At 35.3% G+C, this 17,219-nt stretch overlaps 1 protein-coding gene across 2 annotated transcripts; it reads left to right on the forward strand.

Annotated features, from left to right (window-relative positions):
• The first annotated feature begins 4,952 nt into the window (after positions 1 to 4,952).
• On the forward strand, positions 4,953 to 6,906 carry LOC137236634 (uncharacterized). Of its 2 annotated transcripts, none has more exons than XM_067759483.1 (4): positions 4,953 to 5,206; positions 5,563 to 5,656; positions 6,194 to 6,294; positions 6,352 to 6,906. In XM_067759483.1, exons 1-4 carry the CDS (start codon positions 5,197 to 5,199, stop codon positions 6,756 to 6,758), a joined length of 612 nt encoding a protein of 203 aa, XP_067615584.1. In that variant the 5' UTR covers positions 4,953 to 5,196; the 3' UTR covers positions 6,759 to 6,906. The 2 variants fall into 2 exon arrangements, with proteins under 2 accessions (XP_067615584.1, XP_067615585.1); XM_067759484.1 differs by having other exon boundaries at positions 6,194 to 6,237.
• Positions 6,907 to 17,219: the final 10,313 nt, after the last annotated feature.

The following is a 17,219-nucleotide window of genomic DNA, read 5'->3' on the forward strand; positions in this document are numbered from 1 at the left end:
TATTGCCGAAACCTGGTTTTGGTTTATCTACTGGATCTATCTGGATTTCGTTGGAACGTAGCTTTACACTCTCTTTATCTGCCTCATTCCTAAGCTGCCATTTTTTTACTTCGAGGCGATAACTTATGTGAAGCAAGCGGGATTTTTGCTTTTTTTTTATATTTTTGCTCATATATATTGAATTGAGTAATTGAAGTAAGAAGGCAGGAGTGGCCGTAAAATGCATTGATTAATTTGCAAAATTCTTGTTGAATATTAAGCTTCATATTTCTTTTAAGTGAACACTTTTATATAATTTTTTTGATGGATTCTAAGCTCGAAGGTAAGTAAAAGTTTTTAATAGTAATTCTTTCGCAATTAGAGTATTTTCAATATATTTAACATTCCGTTATTAAGAAGAAAACGTATTTTTTCTCTATATTTTTAACTTTAGGGACAAAAAAGTTACATACATCCGCGGACATCCGGGCTAAATTTTACATATGTTATAGTCGCAAGTATTCTCTAATAGTCGAAAGAAAAAACCATTGCGAATTCTTTGCACATCTATTTTTAATTTTTTTTTTTTTGTAGATTTAGTTATCTCTACATATAAAATAGGATGTACGCACGTACCAGCTCCGACGAGATATTTGAACCTTTAAAGCTGATCTACAAACTGCAAAACCAATTCGCAGGTACAGGGAACAAACACGTAGCCATAAAACACGCAAAAATAAACGCGCAAGGTCAACAAGAGCACACCAAAAGCAAAAAGGCGAAAATCACTGACTTCAACCTGCCACAACCTACCGCACCAGTCACCAAGGCATAAAAACAGGTACATACATAGCAATCCTAATGCAGGAATAACCACACAGGAACGCTACACAAAACAACCCCATTTGGTAGCATCTACGCCATTACCTGAATGTAATATAAATACTGCATAACTGATAACAAATCAGAACGATCAACGACACTTAAGATGGCAGCACAACAATCATCAACTATTCACCCTGTCGGAAAATCAACAACACTAAGCAGTTTAGTTATAACCGTGCCAAGAACGGAGTTTTTTGACATTTGGGTTCAACATTCGAAGAAAACCAGATATAAAGAATTTTTGAGTTTTGTTGTACTTAAGTACGATTTAAGTAAAGCAGCCGAGTATTCGATAAAAAGTTTAAGCTTACAAATATCCGCATATTCGTCGGAGCTGGATCAAAAGTGGAACACTTCTGGAAGACATAGAGCGATTTTTGAATAAAAACTCGGAGTGGCTTTCGGGTCCAGACTTCACATTTACAATAACGGTGGATTCAAAGTTGCCATCAGACCAACCAACCACTTCTTCAGGTAACCCCGGCCCCGGAAGACGAAAGAGGGACTTTGTTAGCTGCAGTGAAAAAACCAAACGGCGTTGAGTGGATGACCTCTTGCAATCTAGAAGTCCTGGTGAGTTACTTTATGCGGCAGAAGTATCAACGCGTATGTCCGGCAACAGAAATGTTGCTAACATTATTAAAAAGTCACAGAAAACCACTCAAATATCCGGCAAAAAGATGACATGTGAGCCAGATGCAAGATGCTTGAGCAACGTAGAAGCTTTAGCATACTATGTAGATAGCAAGTCGACGACTCATGGGTACAAAACGACTCGGAAGTGGAGCATCAAGGCAGGCCATAAGGTTTATCCATCATTTTATAGTCTAAGAAAAGCTAATGCAGAATGCTATCCAAATGAAATTGATGTGGGTGAAACACGTGCGGAAATTAAAGTCCAGTCCGTATTAGATAAAACTGTTGAGCGTTTAGTTTTAGCAAATCAAGAAGTTTTTGTTAGTTTATTACCTACAAACTTGACGTATACTTTAATCAGCAAGTGGGGTTGCTGTGGAAGCTCCGGCCATAGCACATATAAGCAAAAGTTTACATGCAGTTCTGACACTGATGAGTTTTTGTTTATATTTCCTTTCGTTCCTTTTCAATTACAGGATGAAAAAGGTAACATTGTTTGGCAGAATCCTCGACCTTCGACCATGTATTGTCGTCCAATTAAATTTATTTTTTCTAAATAAACAAAAGATCTTATTGTTTTTGAAACGAACAAAGTTTTAGAGGAGATAAATGCGTTGTTGCCAACAAAGTACATGCTCGAAGAATGATTCACGGAAAAGTTTGCAATGCTTTGACTGAAACTTCTTCCGCACAAAAGTGTTATATTTGTAGTGCCACTCCAAAAGATATGAATAATGAGTTACGGGACTTTACGCCTAACCGAGATAATCTTGGTTTTGGTTTGCCTACTCTCCATGCATGGATAAGATAAGGATTATTTTGTTTGTTTTCTTTCATATCTCATTACACTTTTCTTGGAATAAGAACTTTGTTTTTGCCAAGCTAGCTTGTTCTACACGAAACACTGTGCAACGGGCTACGCAACAGTTGCAGCGCTGCCGCGACGAAAGTTATAAAGGGGCGACCACGACGCTAAGCGGCCAGTCGAGTTCGGGACGGAGTATCATGTCAAGCTATTTAGTTTTAATTAGTTATCAACTTGTGTTTATTTTCAACAGTAAAATATACTTAATTTTTATAAAGTGAAATCTTTCTGTTTGTGTTTGTTCTTTGGGCGAGTTGGCCCAACAAATTAATTTTTTATTGACCAAGGACTATTGTCCTTTAACATGCATAATACCGAGTTGGAAAGCCTACCGAATGGCGGCTAAAAACAAGTTTAAGGTGTATGAACAACCAACAAATGTGGATGATTGATCGTGCCTTAGAAAGCGTGACTATTAACTGGTTCGTTTTTGATTTTGGAATGTCGTAAAAGGGAATCACACTAAACAGGTTTAGTAGAAATTTGGAGAATACTTTTATTTAATACGGTTATTTTGGATTAGCACACTAAATCAAACCCCAAACTAAACTCAGAGCATTTACAATTTTAGGTCTGGTTTTTGAGATGTAACTGTTTTTAATTTAGTGTGTGATATAGGATAATATTGCCTTATTAGAGATAGCAAGAAAGTTTAAATGCACATCCAATCAATGTGAGTAAAATGTAATATTTGGCTGAAAATCTATCCCTAGAATAATTTAAAACGAGCCAAAGTCATTTGAAAGATTATTCAGGGCCTAAGCTTAACTCCTGCTTTGGCAAACTCACACAAGTTGTAAGCACCAAAATATAAGTGTTGATTCGTTATGGTGAACCAGAGTTAGGATGGTGCTTTCTAGTAAAATAATGCGGCATCTGCTTACACTAAGTGTTTTAGGGGTTTATCTTGCGATCAAATCTGAAGTTTTGTTGAGACCGTATACTTTGCTCTATTGCTTGCTTTGTCTGGACGAACCTATTATATATAACATATATATAATTTCATAAACTGAACAATGCAGTCCAAAACGTGCATTATTCGGAACTACTTGATGATTGATGATTAATATTAAATACGTTTTTTGTCGTGTAAAAATAAAAATAAAATAAAAGTATTAGGTGCGAAAGTTATTAAGTAGTGCCTCCGCTGTTATTGTTGTCATTGCTTATTTAAACTTAAATAAAGGTTTTAATGGGCATGAAAGTAATGACATGACATCAAGAAGTACATTCATATTTTAAAGTGTGTTTTAAGGTTAGATTGTATAAGTATTAAATGTTTACACCTGGAAAATGTGTAATGTGGAGAAGATAGTTAAATTAAAAGTTTAATAACACGTCAAAATCAAAATTTTTCTGGTTACTCAGCTAAACCCACTTTTTAAAAAAGTCGTATAATTAGTAACCTTATAAATAACTCTAAAGGCTTGGTTTAGTCCAAAAGCGGCGCCGCTATGTAAGGACCGCTGAAGAGCGGCCGTTATACTCACTGTTTTCAGCGGCACCGCTTTGTTGTAAGCTTCGAACATCAACGGCAGACGATTTTATTTTGCAATTTTTCAAGTTTTTTTTTTTAGTTTGTAGTTATTTTTTTTTTTTGCACATAGAAAAGATTAAGTTTGAAAATTTTGTTTATGTTTGTGATAGAGCTTTTGATAATCGACTATTCGAGTAATCGATTAGCCGAGTAGTCAAATTTGATTAGTGACAGATAGATTCGAATAGTCGTTTTTGAAATTTTTCTATTTCTTTTGCAATATATTTGTAAAGACGTTCGTTCTGGAGTTATTGTAAGCTAACATTTTTTTGCACTTTGCTTCTTGTCATCCTCAGAACTAGAATAAAAATTTCATACTTTTTTCGAAAACTAATTTTGCAGCAAACGTTTGAATTTTTTTTTAAGACTTTATTACAAAAAAATAACATTGACTTTTCCAAAATGACAGTTTGTCGATTGCATACTAGAGATATACGCCACCGCCGCCGCCGAATGTCAAAAATATCGACGCGGCGGCGGCGGCGTTCGACGCGTTACTACTCTAACTATTTTATACTTTTTAATACTGTCAAGGCCATTTATTTTACATTTCGAAAATTGATCCGATATGGTCGAAAGGGGTATCAAGGGGTGCGCATCACTGCCAGTTATAAAAATCCAATTGCGAAATTTAACACTGTAACCGTTCAAAAGATATTTGAGAAAACAGGCGCTTTCAATGCCAGCTTAACACGGACTTTGCATTACCGAATTCACCAAGTTAAAACAAAACACTAAAAGAAAAGTAATATAATAAATTTAAATGCCCACTTCGCACAATTTTTTCCAAAAATTAGTAAAGAATAATGAATTTAAATAAAATAACCCAAGTCGAACATGTTTTCAAATTGTCCTCAAGTTGTTAAAAAAGCTAGATACCCGAAAAGGGCTGATTTTTTCAAAAATTCTATATCCCGATTGGCTGAAAGAATAAGCGAAATCAGTGATGCAAAATCCTTTTGTAGGCTCCAGGTGTTTAAATACTCCTTTGAAATGATTCTCAGCTCATACTTAAGTTGAAGATACATATATGCACCTTCTCAATTTCAACACATCAAGCACACATCAGCTGATGTCGCAAATGCAACCCGGCGCGTGAGTGGCTTGGCCACAAGATTGATTAATACGCACGAATTATTAATTTTCACGCCACCGAAGTGTACGCAATAAAACATTTAAACAAATTTTATAAAATATATCGAACCTTGCGATTTTATTGAATATACTATAAAATAAATAGTATAACAAGTATAAAACTGTATTTTATTTGTCAGCTTGGTAAAGTGCTTGGTGAATGACGAGTTGTGAGTTAAATTACTTCAACATTTATTTACAGCTTAATGCCCTGTGCGAATTGGTATAAAATCACTAAATTTTGACAGAGCGAGAGTAAATTCTGACAGTTATCGTGGTGAATACGAACGTCAGAATTTACCCTAGCTTATATGGCTAGGTTAAATTTTGACAATTGGTAATGTGTACATGTGTTTATTGTCAATTGTTATGCCAACGCGCGTTATTAAAACGAAAAAATAAAAAATAACAAAATTAAATGGCAGGAAAATGACGAAAACATCCTACGTTACATCTAAGTAATTTGCGAACATTTGCATTATATTTGCTTATAGAAATATGTATGTATATATTTTGTTTTAAACAGGGAACCATGAAGAAAGGCTGCTGCTTATTCAAAGGCGCACGGAGGAAGAGGCACTTTTTAGTGGCAAAAATGCCAACTCCAATGAAGGCTGCAGGTAAGTACATAAATATGTATTCATTGGTATGTACATATGTATATAATGGCGGTTCCAATTCGTCCAAAAGATGTAGTGTTTTGTGTTTTTTGCGGCACTCTACATTTGCAAGTGCCACAAGTAAAATATGCATCCTTGGCTACAACAGGGCAGGTAATTTATTCGATATGCAGGGCAAAATTAAGGACTCCTACAACACCTTCGGGACTGTGCAATGCAAGTTGAAAAAATTCTGGTAGATCGCGCAGGGAGCAAAACATCCAGAAAACTATTTTTTTATTGGGAATCTTGTAATCCCTTTTTAAATAACTTCTCGGTGACCTAGCGGCTTAAAAATCAACATAAAGTTCGAGACATACTAACTTTACAATTTTTAGAAAACAAAATTGAGCTAGGTGATGCAGGGACCGGGACATTCGGAAAATTAGTTTTCGTATGGGAATGTTGAAAGCCACTTAGACTTCCTTACTTTTTTTCCTAATATAAATCTATGTACATATATCGCTTATCCATCTAATTAGAACTATTTCTTTCCAGAAAAGTGGCGCAATCATTTCCCGAGGCCAAGGATTGGGTGACCTGTAAGTCCCAATGGAACAACCTTGCGAAAAAATATAAAAGCTTTCAATACAAAACTGGTACACCTGTTAACATTTAAACTTCAATATTTGTTTTTGCTAATTTCTCTTTACTAGCCGAAGGAACAGGAGAAGAGGCCATGGCAGAGGAAGCAAAGAATTGGGAGTATTTTGACGCCATGCAGAATTACGCGTCCAAAAAAGATAATTACCACCCCCGCTATTTGCTTGGCAGTGGGGATGGGGAAGTGTCCATGAGGCCGAGGACCTCGTCTACCTCTGGCTGTTCGACAGCACCATCGACTTCTCGTGCTTCTACCCCACGATCTCGATCGGGCACGCCGCAACTACCCAGCAGAGACGAGCGCCTTCATAGTTTGGAGCAGCATGTGATGAAGCGCGATCGAAAATTTAAAAAAAGGATTGGGTCGTTGCTCGCAGTGTTTGGGCAAATGGTGCAAACAGATTATCCACATATTAACGTGGATGGACTGTTAGCGTCCACGGAATCTGATTCAGACTGACTATTTATAAATATATAGTGATACTGATCTCATGCCTTAATAATTGAAAATAGAACTTTTTTTATTTTCCAGTCGAAATGAAAAATTTGAAAAAAAATATTTTTCAATCGAAATGAAAAGTTTGAAAAAAAAAATCAATCTATTGAAAAATCTTACTTTACGTTTACTTTGCTTGTTGGGTAGCTGGAGTATATATGGTTTTGTTGTAGCACGGGAGATATCTTTAAAATTCGGAATTTTCATTTTCCAAAAATGATGAAAAAATTAGCTCTCTTTCTCTCAAACCATCAGCAGAATCAAAAAGCATTACTTCATTTCGGTCAGGCACATAGCTAAACTCCTCTACTGAAATGTTAGATGGATTAAAATCTTCGTTCAGTACACAAATATTATGTAGAACAAATGCACTAAAGATCGTTTTGATACAATTTTTTATAGTTAGCTCCAGATCTCTATTGAAAATATTTCTCCATCTAGTCTTTACCATCCCGAAACTTTGTTCTATAATAATACGGCCTCTGCTATGTGCAGTATTAAACCTAGCTTGACTTGGTGTCAAAGGTTCCTTAAAAGGCGTGATTACTGGAACTGGTGAAAGTTCACTCGGATATCCCTTATCGTCAAATAAATAATTTCCATTTAGTGGATAATTACCTTTCGCATACAACGGGCTATTAAGGACAACACGCGTATCATGGACAGAACCAGGAAACCCTACGAAGACGTCAGTAAATTTCGAATCGCTATCTGCAACTGCTTGGACTTGAATGGAGTAAAACTTTTTGTGGTTAATGTACTCATCATGCTTGTTAACAGGACATTTAATCCTTACATGACTACCATCTATAGCGCCAATGAATCTGGAGAAGGCGTTATTCTAAGCCTTCCTACAAAATTTTAAGCCAAGCCTTTCGTAGTCAACTGCAGAACCGTGATTAATCAGGTGGCGCAGTTTAACGAATTCGTCCAACATTTTATGTACGACAGTCTTAACTGTGTACCTACTAAAACCCATGAAAGCACCTGCAACCCGGTAACTGCAACCGCATGCCATCCAAAACAAAAAACAAATCACTTCGTACTCGCACGACCATCCATGATGTTTTCGAGGAAGAATCATAACTACTTTCCTGAACGTGGTAGGAGATATCCGCAAATGCTCACGTGTTTTTCTTCTGTCACCAGACATAATGTCGTTCAGATCCTCAGATATAGTCCTCGGGTGAAGGTACACAACTCCCTTAAAACATTTATTCAAAATGAGATATAAAGATTTGGCTACTCCTAACGAAAAATTACTTGGCGGCGTTCCCTAAGTGTTTGAATTAACACCAAATCATCAAAAGAATACATTGCTTCTATTTCCATTAATATAGAAATAAGCAAAAAAAAGTTTTTTCGCAGTAATGCATTCATTTTATTTAAAAAATATAAAAATATACTCACAAAACCCTTTTTCGTACGCGCAATTTTCAGATGTCAAAATTTACGATTGTCAAAATTAATGTTTCATTTCACACAGCAATATGTAAAATTTTGTTTCACCATAGAAAATTTAGACACCACGATTTACCATCGAGTAAAAAGTTTTTGATTCACACACAGCCTAACTATAAAATAACGTCTGAAATGTTAATTTTGATTTTCACACTTCATCATTCTACACCCAACTCCCTGTTTGACATTTCCTGAAGTTGGCGGCCCTATCCCCAGCTAGTCCCTTTGAGTGAACCACATTAGATATAGCCTATCAACCGTGTTTAAATATCACCTACACGTTACGGCACCTGTTACAAATGTGAATACGTAGGCATATATTTTAACCCGGTGAGGCTTCATCCTTCGCAAGAACACTCAAAGTGGTGAAGAAAAAGCTGGTGTTCTACTACCCTAACGTAGGGGATAGTAGAACTAGTCTAAAAACTGAAGGCGGTCATCCATAACGAGCTCTTATATCATAAGGCCGGAAACAAAGACTATTGAAGTCAATGCTTCGAACACAAACGTTTGCAAATTTTGGTCTACATTTTTTAAATTTTATCCACGGTCTTCACCCATGAATAACGCAAGGATATATACTTAGACTGCTTATGATTTTGAGGGCGTTAGAGTTAGTCCAGAACAACAGCTACAAAAGTGTGACCATTTCAATTATTTCTCCCTCCCTCCGCATGGAGCTACTCCTGAAATTTGAACGATCCGCAAGATTTTGAAGCAAAAACACCGGATCTTTCCAAAATGGCCGACACGTCGGTTTCATTAAATACTCGTACATATAAAAAAAACCTTTTCAAAAAAAATTTTTTTTTTAATTTTCGTATTACAAGCCTCCCAGATACTCATATTGTTGTAGATGATCAAACATGCGATTGACGTCAGCAGTATGTTCCATATTCATTAGTTGTGAACAATGTGTTACTCTGAAGTCCAGCCATTCGGTTTAGGGGTTTACGCCGAGAACTTTGTCGGCAGGCCGGCCCTGTATATAATAGAGCCTACGCCGCCGCCGTCAATAAAGTGATCGGCGTAAACCTCTATTGCATATTATTTACTGGAATCATCGATTGTAAACGAGAGCCCTGATTTGTGAATAGGTTCAAATATTTGACAAAAAATATGCTCGTATTTCGATTTATGAAGCTAACTTCAACCAACACAGCTATAACTATTTACTCAGCATCTTAAGAACATTTTGTTAGCCGCGAGATCCAGACGAACATTGTAATAATGCAAACAGTACTAACTTTTTTAAGCCAGTGAAGTTTGCGCGCATGAGTAATAACAAAAAAATAGTCAGCAAAAAGTTAGAGAAGTTTAAAATGTATATTGAAAAATTAACAAAGCAAAATTAATCAAGCTAAAATAAACAAATGTCAAACAAATCAACAGTAAACTAACAACAATCAAAATTCTGAGACTTCTAAGCAAAGTTAATGCCTAATAAAACAATACAGCGTAAATAAGCGCTTCCGAAACAATCAATCAACATATAAGAGAAAGTTTAGTTTTTTTTTTTTTCGCCCGTCTTAATTTCAAACACCAAGCTTTAAAACTAAGAAAACAGCATCACCAAAGCTATTCAAATCATGCCTAAACAAGCAAGGATCAACAAAATAAAACTATCATATAATATATGTGACCCGGTTTATGAAAAGGAGGCTTATGACTCAAAAAAATTTTCATAGACCGGGTCACATATATTTTTTATGCACCTCCTAAATAAGTTTGCTTGGCGGCTTAAATTATCACATTTTATATCAGCGCCCCCTAGGCAATTTATGAAAGAATTCAATACCCGCAATTCTCAATCCAATTGCATTAATATGCGAATATCAAGATGATACTTATTGTAAGAATATATGCACTGTTGGCAACCCGTTATTGCTGACATACTAAATCTATTATTCCTCGTGTTCCAATGACACATGAACCAGATACGGATAGGCAGCTCGCTTGTAGGCAACCCTCTCATCTACTCTTATGTTGTCATTCTAATTGTAATAATAGCCACCATCCAGTGAGTTTTCTAGCTCCGTATCGCGCTCAATTCTCACGGGAATGCTCTGGGTCATTGGGAGACTTGAGAAGCAGAGGTATTGATATTTTTGTACATATGAGTTGTGATAATATAACATATACGGCTAAAGGTCAAGCAGCGCCATCTATTTTTGAAAAAAAGTAGGTTTATTAAAGGCAGCGTTGCCAAGCTTAAGATAAGAAACTAACAACTTATCTGGCACACAAACTGAACCATACTTCTTTGCGACGGGATGATAGCTAATCTAAAATTGTCTTAGAAATAAACGCATTACATCACACTTTCAGTTGGCGTTAATTTCGAGTCCCGTCTAGAGATTACAATTATACTATTCGAAATTCGTTTTCTCCATGCTAATTGAAGCTTTGCGTCTCAGTTAAGTCCAAGGCAAATTGTAAACAAAAGTCAGCTGTTTAGCCAGTTTTCGTTTTCATTCACAATAGATTTTTGTTATTTTTGTATTTCTCTTGCAGTTGAGTATTTTCTAAAAATGTAATTAAATATAGGTTTATTTTATAAAAATAAATGTAAATTTACATATATTTTCAATCTTAATAGGGGAAAGCATAAAAATTCAATGCAAAACAGTATTTGGATTGAATTTATGGAGAAACATCCAGCTATTGCTAAGGGCTTCACGAAGCACATCATCTAAAATCGTTGACACCGTGCTTCTGCCTACACTCATGCTATAATCCTTTGCCAACTGACCTTTTTTGCTTTTATTGTTGCAGCACTGGCAGAACTTTCGAGCGAGCTAAGCGTCCTTCAATGGTGTCCAATACCATTCGGAAAGCCTCTTTGTTTATGCGGTAGTACGCAATGTAACTGCAAATGCACTATAAATATTTAGAAATCTACATTAAGAAATATTTTTAATTACGCTGTCTCTGGCAACTCAAATGGATTGCTGCGATCTCTCAAAATTTTCCTTTTGACCTTCTCGCAACTTTCTTCTTCCAATAACATAAATGCTACAACTGCTGATGCCATTTTGATGTCAATAAATTGGTTTATTTCTGTTTAGATGCACAAAACAATTATTTTATAAAATTTTGCCAAAAAAATGTACATCAAAATTGCCGGTGCACCGATAAAACTGCAAAACAGCTGATTCGAACATCGCTTTTATTTACATTCGAAAAGAACAAAACCGATACGGTTTTATGACACCAGTTTAAATCGATATTGGTTTGTAATTCCGACAAAACCCAAAACCGTCTTGGATTCCAAGACAGCCCTGTGTATTTTGAAGTTCCGATAAAGTTTCGTCAGTTTTTCTAGCTAATCCAAGACAAAATAAAGTAGTGTCATATAGGCATTAACTATAACCAAAACAGTCAAATTGATATTTGTTGATTCAATAAACTACGTGTGAAGATACTGCGTGGACAGCATCGCAATTTATGGAATGATAAACAAGAAAATTTAAGTATTGGCTCTTTGAGCTATATTCATTTTTGATGGTGCACACAAAACCCGTAACTGATAAAAGTACCAGCTCAACAATGCTGCCGTCACTTTTCCCAATCAAACCCTGCTAGCAATTACGGGGAACTTGTCAGCTATTGGAAAAAGTTCAAGCAAAATGTTTTGATAAACAGCACTGCAAATGGGCTAATGAAATTAGAGCTATAAAGGGTTGCCAACTGTGCATATATGCACACTAACAGAGGTGATAGTAACAATTCACTCCACTCATAACATACTGAAAATTCTTCAACAGCAGAGCCGTGTCTGGGTAACACAATACCCCACACGCGCAACTCAAAAATTTCACAGCAACGATTGCCGTTACCGTGGGAAACGCCAAGTTAGCTAACTCATCAACAGCCCAGCAGCAGTAGAGCTTACCTATAGTAGTTGATCAGTAGTAGTTACGAGTCGTAATTGTAAGTTCTAATTTGTAAGTGCATTTAACTTTGAATAAAAATTAAAAAATCGGCATAGCCGATAAGAAACTAATTATTTTTAAGTGATTGTTCGCGTCCCTACCTAATAAATTATCATCGCCACACCTGCCTTTCCAATCAGTCTTCGCTATCATCGAAATTGCAATTGTTCTCTAACTGCACGCACACTCATTTTAACACATCTTCATCGCTTTTGTTATTGTCGTCGCTTGCATTCAAATTATTTCTTCGCTTTGAGCTCATAACTATTGTCCATCCACCCTCATTGCTTTCGTCGCTGCAGCATACCTAAAGCTTAAACACAATGCCCTGACGCGCCGAAAAAAAACGCGACGAACATCGCCTTGTCAAAAATAGAATCCCCATAATTACATGAAGGTGAACCCAATGAACGCCAAGAGTGAAATTTACGCGACGTCATTTTGCGACGATAGATTTATTTCTATCGTCGCCGCCGGGCGATGACGACAAACATCCCAAGGGTTGCTGCTGTTCAGTTTTTTAAGTATAAAAAAAGAAAACATAATATCCAAAAACAAATTGTTTTTCTTTATAATTTTTAGTTTAATTTCTTAACATTTTTGTTTTGTTTTGTTAATATATTAACATTTTGGGCGTGTTTTAGCAGTCAAGTGCTAAAGCAGGGAATTAAAAAAGTTTTAATTGTTTTCATCTTTATTTCAAAATAATGGCCACTCTGAATAAACAGCGTCAATTTCGCCCAGCATTGTGTTTTAAGTAGACGAAATGTCTGGGCGTAATTTGAAAAATGTCATCGCCCGACGCGACGTTTTTCAAAAAACTGTTATAAAAACGTTGGCGATGGCATGTTCGGTTAACTTTCGTCCATACAAATCGACCCAGGTTAACGTACATACCTACATATTTGCATGGTCACGGGAGTACATAATTACTCACATAATTTCGCTTTTATACTCTTCACACATATTGTCTTATTATTTAGCCATTTCATAAAATCAATCCATATTAAATTTGCTGTAAATCATGAATTTAAAATAGCAGGACTTTTCCATGGAAAATTCCTATGGTAAAATTGTCAGCTTGCACTGAACTTCTTTTTAGTTTTAAGATCATTCGTATTTTAACCTTCTTTTAATAAAGTAAACGCAATTTAAATTATCTCGCGACTTTTTTGCAACAAAAACTTATAGAAAAAGCTCTATAAGTCACCAGTGATAGACCAAGTATTGGTTTAACTTAATATTTATAAAAACAAATTTTAAATGACAGCTCGTTTCTCAATAAAGAACATTTCTTAATGAGGACGTTTGCAAAGATGCTTAGTAAAGTCTGTTGCTAGCAGATCATTTAAACTACATTGACATTTTGCGTCATTTCATATACAAAATCAGCTACATTACGCTGAGGGTTGTTTTCACCGTGACACAGTGTTAACGATATTGTGACGCATACCTTAGAAGATCCTGAGTTCTAAATGCATTGAAGAGTTAAAATTGGCCATAAAAATGTCAAAATCGCTTTAATTTTTTTTCACTAGAAAAGAAATATGCAATGTTGAATGAAAGTGGAAATATGCAAAAAACAGATAGCTTATCGATAAATTATTTACTCAAGTTGCCGCCTAGTTCATTACCGGAAATACCGAGAATTGTAGGTACTAATTCAACACTCAGCATTCCCGATTACCATAACCACCAGTTCGAAAAGTTCGCCGTATACGAAAGCTCCCACGTCTTGCTAAAGACGTTTTATGACATTTACTTGGTAATTGAGAAATACTCGTAAATATGATGATTGGAGCAGATAGAAAGGTGACCTAAAGTATTATTGATGTCGAATTATCGCCTGACAATAAACATTATGTTGAGTAACAGTGGCACAATGACTATTATAATATATGTGTTTTAGAAAGCAACCATCTCTATATCGTAGCAAGCATTCCATAGAGCGTGTACTTAATTCTGAGTAAGGTAAAAACGAACACGTAAACGGATTGCGGTCAAGTCTTTATATAACTAGGTGTTTATACATATTAGTATGTATGTAAAATTAAACAAAATTCTTGTACATTTCAACAGAAAAAAGCGTGTAATCATCTAAAACGTTTCCTGGTACAAAATACCCGACAAAGGGTTACGAACACGTAAACGGGTAGCGACCTCATTTAAAAGCAGTAAAATTGATGCGATATTTTGGTCACTAAGGAAGAGTAAGCGCCGTTTTGCCGTTAATCCATGCTCAATTTTATATAAGGTTATTTAGTTTTTTCTTTTGATCTTCTATAATCAATTGTAGTATTATGTTATTTAAATTTTTAATACTAATACATCGTTTTAGTCTGGTACAAGTAGTGCAGATCATGTATTACCTTTAAATAATAAAATAAAATTGCTTGTAAAATAAACACACTTGCTTTAATTCAGTTATTTATAAAGTTTAAGGAAATGGATTAAGTTAATTTTATTTGCAGATATTTTTTTTTAATTTTCATACAAAATTGCCTGCCAAAACAGCACAAGGAACTTATAAAAGTATTGCTGAAGTTACTCGAAGAGCCCGACATCCTTTAACAGGTATGCGGGTACCCATTGCCCTTATATCGAGCTTATCGAAAAAAAAAATCAAGAGTTGCGTAGTCGAAGCGCAATGAAGCGTACAATGATAAAGTACAGTGAAAAAAGATAAGCGCATTATCATTGAGCTACAAATTTTTTATTATAAAGTGTACTCATTATGTTTATTATAAAACTTTTTTCTATTCTCTAAAACAGGACACATTACAAAAGGATTTTGCCATACCTCTTAAGCATTAGAGTAAAATTTATGACGTTTTATATATTAAGCGAAAATTTCGCATCAATATAAAGCAACATAAAGGAATCGATGTAGCTTTACTTTGAATATTAATTTGATAGTGAACAAGCCAAAGCTTCTGGAATAGCTCAAAATGAATGCTAAATAGTTTACGATGGAAGGATTAAAGCCAGTAATACTAGTGCTAATCGTGTAATGGATGTGGATGATATTGGAAATAATTCCTTCAACGACTGTGTTTTTAAAAATCTTGAAATTATTATTACGCGAGGTTAGTCTTATACGTGTAATCATTACTTAAACTTATGTTTATAACTGGCGCAGTCGGAAACGTAAAATACATACCCTTTTTTTTATTTAATTAAATAATTTTCTCGTCGTCTTCATATATTTGGGCTATATAAATGTTAAGTTTTAAATCAGATAACTCAGTGAAATACATTTTATAAAATTCGAAAAAATTAAACTGGTACCTTTTTGCAGAGATTATATAACAAAACCCATTTCAAGTTGCGATGTAATGTTTCGGATTCCCGAAGTTGCCCTCTGAAGGACTTAAGTATGTCTGATTAGAATTTTCTCAAGTGTATAGAAAGAAACTACACTAAAAGTCGAAGGTTCTTGAAGCTAGCATCATTTTTTTGTAGATAGCATATTTATCAAATATTATTAAATAAGGTACATAAAAATCCAAAACTATTACTTTTACTTATTTGATACCTTAGGTCTAGTTCTGAACCAGAAATTGGTTTCACTAGTTACTGACTCCCTTACAAGGAAACAACAAAAGATAGTCGCCAATGCGGTAAAACCTGCTCAGTCCGCTTTTCACTCAAAACGGCTTTTCGATGCCGATACGAAGTGTAAGTATCTCATTTTCACCTGATCTTTCTAAAAACTTAATTAATTGAAAAGGTTTTCATCCAGACTGATATAAATTTAAAAAAAATCATCATTGCCAATTGATGAACTCTATAATCTAAGCATCGGCGAATCATCTGATTACCAGAATCCCAATCATCTCAAACAATATGCCGTAATAAGAATTTTTTACAACTAACTTTCGCTTAGAAAAACTTTTTCCAGAGTATTTTGCTGCTTCTGTTCCCGGGTCTTGGTCCCATGGTGTTTGTGTGGTACGCGAGCATGCTATGTCCACACCACGGCGGCCTTCAAAAGAAGATCTGCATTTTTTTATTCTTCAAGGTTTCATTCGGAAAACTTCCACCAAGGAATCCAACTTGCCTGGACTTTTCGCACTTTTTTATTTAACCAAAATTGCTATAGCCACCACTCAATATAACTCTTGTTTTAAGACAAAGAAATACAAGCGGTATAATTCCACAAAATATGAATAAGGGATGCGTTTACTAAACTTTTCAATATAGTCGGTGCAGTCTGAATCGTGTACTCCCTTTAAAAAAATACATTAAAAATATTTTCTGCACTTTTTGGGTAACATAAATGTTAAGCTTTAAACCAAGATTTTTGATTCGCATGTTTTTTTTTATCAAAGCATTCAAGGCTTCAAGAGGTTGATTAATAAGCTGATAATAGATTTCGAACAAAGGACAAAGTGAGACTTTATCTATTCAAAAATCTGAAGTAGCTTCTGAATATAGTAGCATGACTTCGAATAGATTTGACCGAAAGTTTCAAATAAATTATTTTATTACCATCCAAACCAGCTTCAATTGGATATTGCAAAATATCAATGGCATTACGATCAGTTGCCTAATATATAAGACCCATACCATGCTCTTCCAATATTGTATTATGAAATACACGTTCGTATAGGTTACACGTCTACATCGCTAATTTTCGAAGAGCTGCGGCCAAATGCACTATTATATGATTACCAAATGAATAGTTAAGGAATACTACCCTATTACAAGTAGCTATCAAAATCATGCTATGCGATTTCAAGTCAATGCAGATTTCGAGCCATCCTGTAGGCGGATCACCTTGCTACCCGAGCCAGTGAAAAGGTTATTTATGGAATGGGAATAATTGCGTGCGCCGAGGATGTCTATCTACCTGTAACACCCAAGGACGTAATGGATCGTCAAAACCTTGGGAGATCCAAGGAGACAGCAGAACATTTGGCATACAAGTTATCACAGGAAGCTCATTAGCAACAAAGTAACTAAAGTGTTGCGTGTGGCCTTAGTCCGCGAGATTGACTCACCGGAATAAACAGACATTATGTTACCA

This window comes from Eurosta solidaginis, chromosome 1 (assembly GCF_040869045.1).
Source record: "Eurosta solidaginis isolate ZX-2024a chromosome 1, ASM4086904v1, whole genome shotgun sequence".
Lineage (NCBI taxonomy): Eukaryota > Metazoa > Arthropoda > Insecta > Diptera > Tephritidae > Eurosta > Eurosta solidaginis.